Source organism: Zingiber officinale, chromosome 2A (genome assembly GCF_018446385.1).
Source record: "Zingiber officinale cultivar Zhangliang chromosome 2A, Zo_v1.1, whole genome shotgun sequence".
NCBI classification, from domain to species: Eukaryota; Viridiplantae; Streptophyta; class Magnoliopsida; order Zingiberales; family Zingiberaceae; genus Zingiber; species Zingiber officinale.
The window spans coordinates 124,629,805-124,641,385 of record NC_055988.1 but is presented as its reverse complement, the minus strand read 5'-3'; the positions used below and the strand labels follow the sequence as shown (position 1 = coordinate 124,641,385).

General features: G+C 34.9%; 1 protein-coding gene and 1 long non-coding RNA gene across 2 annotated transcripts; one reads left to right on the top strand and one right to left on the bottom strand.

Moving 5' to 3' along the window:
- Window positions 1-2,883: 2,883 nt before the first annotated feature.
- On the bottom strand, window positions 2,884-7,712 carry LOC122042210 (protein BRICK1). The gene is made up of 2 exons (XM_042602211.1): window positions 7,417-7,712; window positions 2,884-3,283 (listed from the first exon to the last, which is right to left on the bottom strand). Exons 1-2 carry the CDS (start codon window positions 7,547-7,549, stop codon window positions 3,162-3,164), a joined length of 255 nt encoding a protein of 84 aa, XP_042458145.1. The 5' UTR covers window positions 7,550-7,712; the 3' UTR covers window positions 2,884-3,161.
- Window positions 6,062-6,798, top strand: LOC122042211. Its single transcript, XR_006129183.1, has 2 exons — window positions 6,062-6,466; window positions 6,767-6,798. It is a non-coding gene; the product is annotated as an uncharacterized LOC122042211 (long non-coding RNA).
- Window positions 7,713-11,581: the final 3,869 nt, after the last annotated feature.

The window sequence follows — 11,581 nt, the reverse complement described above, 5'->3', positions numbered from 1 at the left end:
ATTTTGTATACACAAAAAATCTTTTTTTCTTATTTCTACTTGATATAAATATATTTATCATTTCACATTTAATTTACAGATTTATAATTTATCAATAAATTTATCTATTGAAAATAGCAATATTTGATAGTATCACTCTTCTCCATAACCGAACGTTTTGAATTGATATATATGTTTTGATATATTACATGTCGGATCTCCTCTGGAATCTTTTGGTCATAAAAAAAAAATAAAAATAACCGAACGTTTTGAATTGATATATATGTTTTGATATATTACATGTCGGATCTCCTCTGAAATCTTTTGGTCATAAAAAAAAAAATAAAAATAGAGTAAAAGATGGATCATTTATAATTATGATTAGATCATGATCATGACTCGACTGTAATTAATTATAATTTTTTTCTAATTTATTATCTCTCTAAGTTATAGTGTGGATTGGGGTGGATGATCGGAGACCACTCGAAGGTCGTCCCTCACTCAGCGCTATGTTGCTTGGCTACTTGTCCACTGTCGACGACCTCCGACCATCCATCTCGATCTAAACTATAATCTAAAAGAGATGATGAACCTAATAAAAAGATCATAATTAATTACCATAAAATCAGATCCAATCACAATTATATTTAGGGACGAGAGGTTCTCTCTTACAGATGCTAAGCACGCACGAGAGACATCTAGCGTATCACAACTTTATATTGTAAAAAATATGATTAATGAAGTTGGGTAACGTTGAGTCTGGGGTGATCGAAAAATGATTAACCAGGTTGGGTAACGTCGAGCGTAGGGTGACTGACCTGGCTCCACGGAAGTTTTCCACCGTCCACTAGAGTAAATCGGGAAGGGCACGTGATGGTTAGTCCAGAAACTCAACATCTTTTGATTATACCTCTTATTTAGAGGAAAAATTCTTATAAATATTCTGACAATCCTTGTATTGCAGCATAAAGAGAAGATTAAAACAAAATCAATTACAAAGTGATTAGAAGAGAGATAATTAAAAATAGATTATCAAGGAAAATAAATAAATAAATAAATAATTTTTACCAAATCAATTCAATTATTTTGAAAGTTTAATTTTTTAAAATAAAATATTAATTATTTCAGGTAATTCGTTCTATTTCAATTTTAAAAGTCCTAATTCAATTAAATCAATATTATCAACTCAACTAAAATTATACGGCAAAGTGATGCTAATAAAAAAATAATTAATCAAGTTAAGTAATATTGAATTTGGAGTGACTAATAAGTTCCATATAAATTTTTCATCGGTCATCAGGATAAATCGGAAAGTTCTTGTGATGGGCGATCCAAAAATCCAACATTCCTTAGTTACAAGTCTCATTTAGAAGAAAAATCTTTACAAATACGTCGGAATTGAATCATGTGTGCCTAGGAGACAACTAAACATCCTTATTGTTACACCATAGCGGGGCTACAAAGTGATGCTAATGTGATAAAAAAGTGATTCGCTTGCTCCCAGTACCCCCGCCAATCCGTCTCTAAATCAATATAGAGGAAATAAATCACGGGTGACTACTAGCCATTAATACAGTGATCAAGATATGAGGAAGGCATGTTCGGATATGTCGAGTTTCAACCCCATAACCTAATGTGGTAACATCCTATACCTCAACCACTGCACCGCCCCGAATGGACATCGCAAAGTGATGCTAATGTGGCAAAAGGTGATTCGCTCGTCCAAGCACCCCCGTCAACTGTCCCCCAGGTCAACACGGAAGAGGTAAATCACGGATAGTTGCTAGACATTAGTGCAGTGACCAAGACAGGGGGGAAAGCATGCTCGGACGTGTTGAGTTTTGATCTCATGACCTAATGCGACAATACCTCATATCTCAACCACCAAACCACCCTCGAGGGGACCCGCAAAGTGATGCTAATAATAAAAAAAAGTGATAAACCTTCCCAGAACCCCAACATCTTTTGGTTGCGCGCTCTATTTAGAGGAAAAATTTCTACAAATTTGTCGTAACTGAGGATCAAACCATAAGTACTTGGGTGACAACCTGGATGCCCTACAATTGCACCGTAGCCCTAGGGGCACTGCAAAGTGATGCTCATGATAAACCCAGTTAGCCTCATTGACTAGTCCTAGGGTGACTGGTCCGACTCTGCAGAATTTTTCCACCGGCTACTAGGGTAAATCGAGAAGTGCTCACGACGAGCGGCCAAGAAGTCCAATATCCTTTGGTTACGCACCCTATTTGGAGAAAAAATTTCTACAAATTCATCATAATTGAAGATCGAACCACAAATATTTAGGTGGCAATTCCCTGTCGTTGCACCATAGCCGGAGGGCGATATATACCAGTGCCCCCCGCCAATCCGTCCCTAAGCCAACACGAATGAAGTAAATTTCAGATGACTACTAGCCATTAGTGTAGATGACAAGGTATAGGAGGAGGTATGCTCAGACACGATAAATTTTGATCTCAAAATTTTATATGATAACATTTCATATTTTAACCACCGCACCGGGAGGACATAGGGTGATGTTGATTTCTCAAAATCAACACTTCGATTTTCCATTGATTGTTAAATTTTTTATCAGAAAAATCGAATTAGTTCCAAAAAAAAATTTTGAAATCTTTTATGTTAAATTTTTTGTTAGAAAAATCGGATTAATTCCAAAAATATTTTATTTATTTAATTTTAATTTAATCGGTTTAAAACCGATTGCTTACCCTGTATATATATCTTTATCAATCTACCATTCTGTATATTTACCATTTCAAATTTTATTTTTACAAATGTCATTATAAAAATTTGAAATTATTTATTTGTTCTTAAAAACAGTAACAAAATAAATTTAATCGATAATACGACCCTAAACTTTTAAACTACATCAGAATGAGTCAAGTCTGACCAAAATCAAATGACATATACAGCAATATAGTTACCCGATTAGGTGAGATCGATTAACAACTAATGGCATGTAAACCATAAAATTTCGGTAAAAATGATTTTAGAGAAACAAAGGGGGTCTACTGGAAACAAAAAAAAAAAAAAAATACTCCATATGCCAAAATGTGGCAAAGACGTAGGTTGCCATGGTGTACAAGTGACAAACATGAGATTGTGTACAGTGACATAACTTTAGAGATCGGTGATCCACTAACAATGGACCTGGAGAACAGTTTTCAGGTGAAAACGGAGGGGTTCGTAGTTGCACTGCTCACTTGCACCTCAAGAACTTCCAATTTGCGCTCTAAGATATCCAGCTTCTCATTCAAAGCAGCCAATTTGCTCTTTGTTGTAGCCTCTGGAAAACAAGGGCGAATTTGAGTGCCAAAACACATGCATAGACATATAAAGGAGGGACAAAAAATCTGGAGCATGCTGTTCAGTATAGTTTATGACAACTTACCCACATATGCAAGCATTATGGTCGGTTTGGTTCGTTAGATTTAGAGCAGAGGTTTTACTTCCTCTGAATTTCTATGAACAATTGTCATGAAATTATGATTCTCAAATAGTTATTCCTAGCTCTATCATAGGAATGGCTATTTCTTATTTATTCCTTGGTTATTTTGATGAGGACAAATCTTCTAGGCCAAATGGATAAGTCGGGCTCGCATCCAGCCAGACCATATATAAATCTTTCATATTGTTAAAGCACTGCTTATCTAGTCTTTAGGAATAACTATTCCATTCCTTATCTTATTAAATTCCGTGAAACAAAGGCCCCATCAGACAAAGAAGTTGCAAAAAATTCCATACAGCTGGTGTCGAGGAATTAAGACTAACAATGTTGAGACAAGAAAGACAATTCAAAATAATAGACTAGGTGGGGAAGAAACTCAACTAGTCTACTTTATGTGAGATCATAAGAAGTAGCAATTGTCTCCACAGGGTACCCTAGAGGGTGGCAGATTTAGTATAATGGAACAGAGATCAATTCTTGACGAGCACATATCCTCGGAAAAAACTCCTCTCACCCCCTAACCACTTGATGGTCAACTATAAGCTGACCCGTGATTTACCTCCCTTTATATAACCTAGGGACGGGCTGTGACCTTTTGCTACAATAAGAAGTAGCAATTAGTTAAGATAGTAAAATGAGCAGCGACAAATGTTGATGATATCCTAAATGTTGGAATAAAATGTATCAATAGGACAATCAATTATCTAATTGCAGAATAGTAAGTTTTCCTTGCAAAACCAGTAAAGCCTGATGTTTATAGCCATTCAGAGTTTATAAATTGGTTAAAAAGGAACATTTTCAAATAAAAAAAGCAATCAATTATCTTCTAAAAGAAGATGGATTCCGTTTAATAACATAATAATAAGAGAATCTCAAATCAGCTAATATTTACTGAAGAATGAAAACTGATTATCATTAGACCTCACAATAACGGGCAAGCTGCCACCATGTGACTGCCAATTTTAATTATTCTTAATGGCAAGCATTCTACAACCTGGAAACCTAGCATGTAATTCAAGATTTTCTAGATAAAAGATGAGAAATTTCAGAACATGCAAGTTTGTTTGAGGACCAGATATCGAGACCAATCTACTTGCAAGAAGAAAAAAAATGAAAACCATTAAGAGGACTCGTCAATAATGCTGCAAATGTCCAATCTTATTTTCTGGCTTCTGAGATTCCTAGACCCTCTAGGAAAAAAAAAGAGAAAAAACAGTATACAGAAGTCCCAAGCCAAACAAATAAATGAAGGCAGGTGTATCCAGTTACCATCAGAGAAATATAAGCTAGCATGATGTGCAATGGAACTTGAGAGTTAGACATGAAGAATTAAAAAAGGGAAAACATGCAGAAAGTAAAATACATTCTCTTTCTGAAGGAAACCACTAAAGAAACAAAGTTCATGCTAAATAGATAATTGTTTTATAAACAATGCACAACTTAAAAACAAAAGTGATAAATAATCGAGATTATAGAAATTTCTGTAACAGCCTTGAGGGAAATTTCTGTGACATCTCAATTAAGATCCATGTTGGAAGTTGCTAATTAAGAGGGTTTACAAGGCATGTATGAGTCTCAATTAATAGTTCAGGCTTCTCAAGTCAATCAGATGGCTTTCTCGAGTGAGCTTTAGCAATAGGCTTAAGATTCTGATACAAATACTATTTTGAACACGCTTATCAAATATTGTAAAGAATTGATCAACTATGGCTCGGGATACTGACTTGTTGATAAGAATACTAATTTAGCAATAGGAGAATATGGAGGTGATACATTATGAATAAACCCAAGACTAACTATCTGAGGTAAAGTAATAGAAAAGTTGAAAGAATTTCACTGTGTTGCTTAGTAAACTGCAATGCTTTATAGTAGACTAGAAAAGAAATACATAATCATTTATGGTAAGACACAAAAGGTTACTACCAAAATTTTTGAAAGATAAATACTCCAATCAATATGATTGCACTCTGTTATACATAATCCAGTACAACTGAGGTTCAGGCATGTGCTAATACAACAAAGGCACAACAACAACAAAACAGACCTTATGTTAGGATCTCCTGTGTACTATTATCTAAATTGAACGCCAATGTCATGGTAGGCAATAGACTATGTATAGCAACTTTTTAACATAACATCAATCTACTTAGCAATGTCAAGATGCTGTAACAGATTGTGTAAAAAGGATTAGTTGAGCCATGTAGAGATTCTCTTGTGAGCTTGAGTTAGGGAAGCTGAAGTTTGACTTCAGGTTTCTAGCTCAGGATAATCCTTAGGTATGCAAGTAGAACTAGAGCTGCCAATAGTGATTTGCAGACTTGATCACAATTTCAGCAGTGAAAATTCGCTAGTTTATGTACACAAAAATCTCACATGCGTGTAGAGATTTTTTTTGTTAGCTTGAGCTAGGGAAGCTTAAGTTTGACTTGAGATTTCTAGCTCAGTATGATCCTTGGGTATGCAAGTAGAAAAAGAGCTGTCAGAGTTGATCATAATTTCAGCAGTACAAATAGGCTTATGTACACAAATTCTCATATGCATAATGACAGTGCGATTCAATCACAACGATTCGTGCTACGTAGAGTTTGAAGGTTTATAGGTCACTTTCGTCCAGGGGCGGATCCAGGATTTGAATATTGAGGGGGCCAAAACTTGTGTCGCTATATTCATTGTCGATTGTGTGGGAGAATTTAGAATTCATTACATATTTAGAAAACTCCGTGACCTAAATTTTCTATTGGTAGTTTGATATCAATATCTCGAAATAATATTGTGACATTGAAATAAGCTGTCGGTCCTTGTTTCACATCGGAGCTACATGCGAACTTGTTAGGGTAGAATTCAATTTGCCATCCTTTTGATCATTCACATCTATTCAGCATCTATTGCTTTGCATTTCATTATTGCTATTCATAATATTGGTTTATTAATTGATTAGGTACTCTAATTACTACATCAAGTTGAAGCGTCTGAGTATTCGAATTGCTTTCCTCTCACATTCGTGGCATTCTTCATATGCAGGTACTCCTTATCTATTACTCTATTTGCCATCAAACAAAAATATATATAGCTTTCACCTACTCAACTTCACCTGTAGAGCCCAATAAATTCTTCACTGTTGACCAACAGAGCTCGATGTTTTTCAGGGGGTCTCTTTGTTGATCGCAAAATGCCTCTATTTGGCATCCTATCATCAATATATACACTATTTCCATTCCTTGAATTTTGTAATAGCAGATCTAGAGTCTGTCAATGTTTTTCTTTGGTTTAGTTTATCCTTTGTTGAATATTCATTGTATCTTATTCTTTGGAACACTCCAGTCTAGAAGATATGGAGTCTGTCAAGTCTGCAACTGAAGAGTAGAGACTTCCTCCACACTATCAGCACCCTACTTTTATCTTTCTCGTCATTAGCAACCTCAATGCCACTGGCTATGCAATATGCTTCAGTGTTCGGATAAACCTTCACCATGATCCACCAACTTCTGGTTTCTCCGGACGGCAATTTCGAAGAGATATCTCTGCTTGAGTCTCTTCAAATTTTGCTCGTTAGAAGAGAGCTAAAAGCAAGGTTGATCCAGGATTTACACATGGACTGGGGGGGGCCGTGGCCCCCCCAAGTCCCCATGTAAATCCGCCTCTGCTTTCGTCTTATTTGAAGCTTGAATTTTTTACGTTCTAACTTAAGTATTCTCTTTTCTGGCACTCGGTTAACAACAACCAAAGACTAAGATCCTAAATCTACATCACCAACAAAGAATTAATTGACCTAGATGAATTGAAGAACGCATTTCTGGTGTTCCAACACCAAGATCTGTAAAGTCGTCGTCCTAACAGAACCTGGACTGTAGAAAGGGTGCAAGGAAAACCTCAAATCATTACACAACAACCATCCCATGCTTAATCAGACCCCTAGCCTCACCGATCAGTTCGAATCAAACCAAAACGTGAGGGCGAAGAAGAATACGGACCGAACTGCAGGAGGAAGTCAAAGAGTCGGCGAACGTTTAGCGAGATATTGGAGATGAATTCGCGGTTCTCCCAGTCGGCCTGGACAGCGATCCCTACGTTCACCGCGTTGGTCATCCCTCCCGCCCTCGCCATCTCGATTTGCTCGGATCTGAAGCGCGCCGATCAAGGAGGAGGAGGAAGCTGATCGGCTGAAGCGCGCCGATGCTTCGCTGCGCCCAATGCCACCCTTCGAGCAACGGAGCAAGCCCAGGAGTAGGACGAGCTGTCGTCTGTCGATGGATCACAGATATGCGTGATACCCTTTTTCTTGAAGATATACTTAAATTGGTAATAATTGTTTTCCCGATTTTAAATAAAAATTTTAAAATCAAATAACATTTTCGATTATATTAACAGAAAATTGTCTTTAAATCTTTGTGTAAACTTAAACATTTACATTCAGTGTCTTCGTGTAAGTATAAATTTATTTTTGATACCTGACCAAATTAGTTTCAGCTCCTTAACTCTAATGAAATTACCATATTATTCTTGTTTGGATTTAAAACGTCTAATTGCTCCTTTCTTTCCCAACGTCTGATGTGTTACTTCGCAACTCCAAACCTCAATGATGGACTCTGCCTCCGCGACTCCAAAACTCGGTGACCCACTTTGCCTCTGTGACTCCAAACCATTGGCGACGTACTCCCCGGTTTTATCCCTAAACCATCTCCATTGACGTTGAAGGTAAAAATAAAAAAGGTGGTAGAACTCAACTAAATCATCTTAAACCCTTGAATCATCGGTAAGTAAAATTTGTGTTTCCTAGATTTCGACTAATTTGTTATTTCTCTATGAAATATCAAAGCTTTAATTCATAGGCATTTTCAATTTTGTGAGGTTGAGGTTCAATAAAATTAGATTTAGGTGTCTGTATTGCAATTTTATGAATGAATTTGTATTGTTTCTTCTTCAATTTAAGGAATGTGAGATATGTGTAAATTTTATTGTGATTATCAATAAACTGAGTAATGTACTCAATTTAAGTACTTTGATGCACAAAATCTGTAGGGTTGTACTTTAAGGTATGAATGGATAAATTGTTATAATTATTGGTGTTGTCCACTCTGTTGGCTCGAATAAAATTAGTTTTGATGTTTGAATTACAATTTTATTAGTGTTTTCATGTTTTATGTTCTTCAATTGAAGAATTAAAAGATATATGTTAGTTTTGGGTATTGATTATCAATAAACTGAATAAAGTACTCAATTTAAGCGCTTTAATGTCCAAAATATTTAGTATTTGTACTTTAGGGTATAAATGGGTAAATAGTTTAAATTTTTTATGTTGCATAATCTGTTAGCTATAATAAAATTAGTTTTGATGTTCAAATTATAATTTTATGATTTTGTTTGTGTTTTGTCTTCGTTAATTGAAAAATTGAAAGATATATATTACTTTTGTATATTGATTAGCAAAAAAACCGAATAATATACGCAATTCAAGTGCTTTGGTGCTCATATTTTCCATGACTTGTACTTTATGGTATGAATTATAAATTATTCTTGTTGTTTGAGTGTGGTTGATTTTGTTAGTTTGCATAAAAATGAGTTCTGGATTTCTAATTGTAACTTGTTTTATGAATGTGTTTGTGTTTTATCTTATTCAATTGAATGATTGAATGAGATATATATGTGGTTGTTGTCTAGTGATTATCAATAAACTGAATAATATACTTAATTTAAATACTTTGATGTCCATATTTTCCATTGATTATAGTTTATGATATGAATTATTAAGTAATTTATTTTTATATAGAAATGAACAAGAAAACCAGAGCTATAAAATTAAAGGAGGTTAAGGGAAAATCTATGGAGAAGAGCCAGAGTAGCAAACAATTATGTTTGCATTGTTCACCGACATATTTAAAAGTTGTGTTGGATGAAGTGTTACCCAATTTGGGTAATAAGCAAAAAGAGAGGATCAAAAGCACTCCACTTGCTCCAGGGTTTGAGATTCTTGAGATGCCAACTAGTAGTACTAGAGTAGATTTAGTATTAAACAGATTCCAACAGTCTTTGTGTAACACCCCACCCTCCTCACTACTAGTCTGCGAGGGCGGAGCGCTACTGGACTACTAACTTTACTTAATTAGAGTTGTTCACATGTAAAGATCAATACATAAACTCTCTAAAAATGCAATTAACTAGCAGCGGAAAACTAAATGGCTCATCTAATACATTCTTAATAAATGGCAATCTTAATAAATCCTTATGCTAGGTCCCAAGGCTTCTATAGTCCAGACATCACACATCCATCTGCACCTCCTTGTCGCCTTCCTTTGCTATAACTTTTCTTTTCCTTTATCTGCAGTAAGAGGAAAATGCAACTATAAGCAAAATTGCTTAGTAAGCGCTATCTAACTCACAAAACCATGAATGTGCATGTATACGAAAAGAACTAGAAACTATATGCTCTAAAAAGAAATAAAGCATAAACATAACTGCTCATGTCAAACTAATAGCAAAGAAAAGCTAAGGAATCTACTCATGTAATTCTAATAGCTAATCATGCTACTCATCTAATAGGTAAACATGAAAACTACTCATCCACTAGATAAACATGGTAGAATAAAGAACTAAACTTACTGATTTTTAGAACTATATGAAACTTATTCCATTTGTTCTAACTTAATCTCTAATACTTTATGTTTATGTAAAACTCGTTTTACTTGTTCAAAAACTTATACTTATAATACTTCAAAATAATAATCAACGTCTCTTGGGCCCGGCAACTGTGCTTTTACTTTTGTAACGACCCGACCCATTTGGCGGCCCATTTGGCGACCCTATGGGAGCCCAACCCAAGGACAACAGAGAGTCCAGCACAGTGCCACTGATAAAAGTAAAATACTTGTTATCTTTTAATACTTCTAATATATAATGCCTCGGCATTTTCTTTAGCACCTTGTGTGCCAAATTCCCTAAAGTCTTAACTTTGGGATCTACTTAAGGCCTTGGCCCTTTTCTTTCTTTTCTTTATCTTTCTTATACTTTTCTTAAACTCAAAATACTGATAGGGAACTCAAAATTTGTAATTGAAATGCTTAATGAAAAATCTACACTGCAATGCTTAATTAAAATCTGCATTATAAGCTTACATAAAAATCTGCACTTATAAGCTTGATTAAAATCTACACTATAGGCTTAATTAAAATCTGCACTATAAGCTTAAATAAAAATCTACACTATAAGCTTAAATAAAAATCTGCACTATAGGCTTAATTAAAATCTGCACTATAAGCCTAAATAAAAATCTGCACTATGAGCTTAATTAAAATCTGCACTATAGGCTTAATTAAAATCTGCACTATAAGCTTAATTAAAATCTGCTCTATAAGCTTAATTAAAATCTGCTCTATAAGCTTACATAAAAATCTACATATGAGCTTAAAAATCTGCACTATAAGCGCTCATCATGCTTCGAATTCAAGAAGAACAAAGGTCCGAAACCACTCCTACTGCAGGTGAGAAGCACTTACCTTGTTTCTTGGACTCACAACCGAACAAAAAGGGCTTCTAGGACCTTGGCCAGCCGCCGGAGATGATGCCCTAACTCCCTTTCGTTTTCTGCCCGAGCTCCGCCATCGTACGCAGAAGAGAAGTCACGGGAAAACAGAGCATCAACTTATCCCTTTTTATAACTTAATATTTCTGTTAACTCCTTAAATAAATTCGCTATCTTTTCTAAACAGACAAATCCAACATCAACTTATCCCTTTTATAATCCAATATTCTGTTAATTATCTTAAATAAATTCGCTACTTTTTCTAAACAAACAAATCCAACATCAACTTATCCCTTTTACAATATTCTGTTAACTATCTTAAATAAATTCGCTATTTTTTCTAAACAAACAAATCCAAGATCAACTTATCCCTTTTATAATCCAATATTATGTTAACTATCTTAAATAAATTCGCTACCTTTTCTAAATAGAAAAATCCGTTTGCCCATCTGGTAAGTCGGGTTTTGACCGAGTCAAAGGTCGTGGGTTCAATTCTCGGCTTGGACATTTTTTGTCGAAACTTCCTTCGTTTAGTAAAAATACCAAACGACCTCCAAAAATTACATAAAAATACTCTAAAAATTTCTAAAAATCCCTAGAATATTTCTATAGTATTTTTA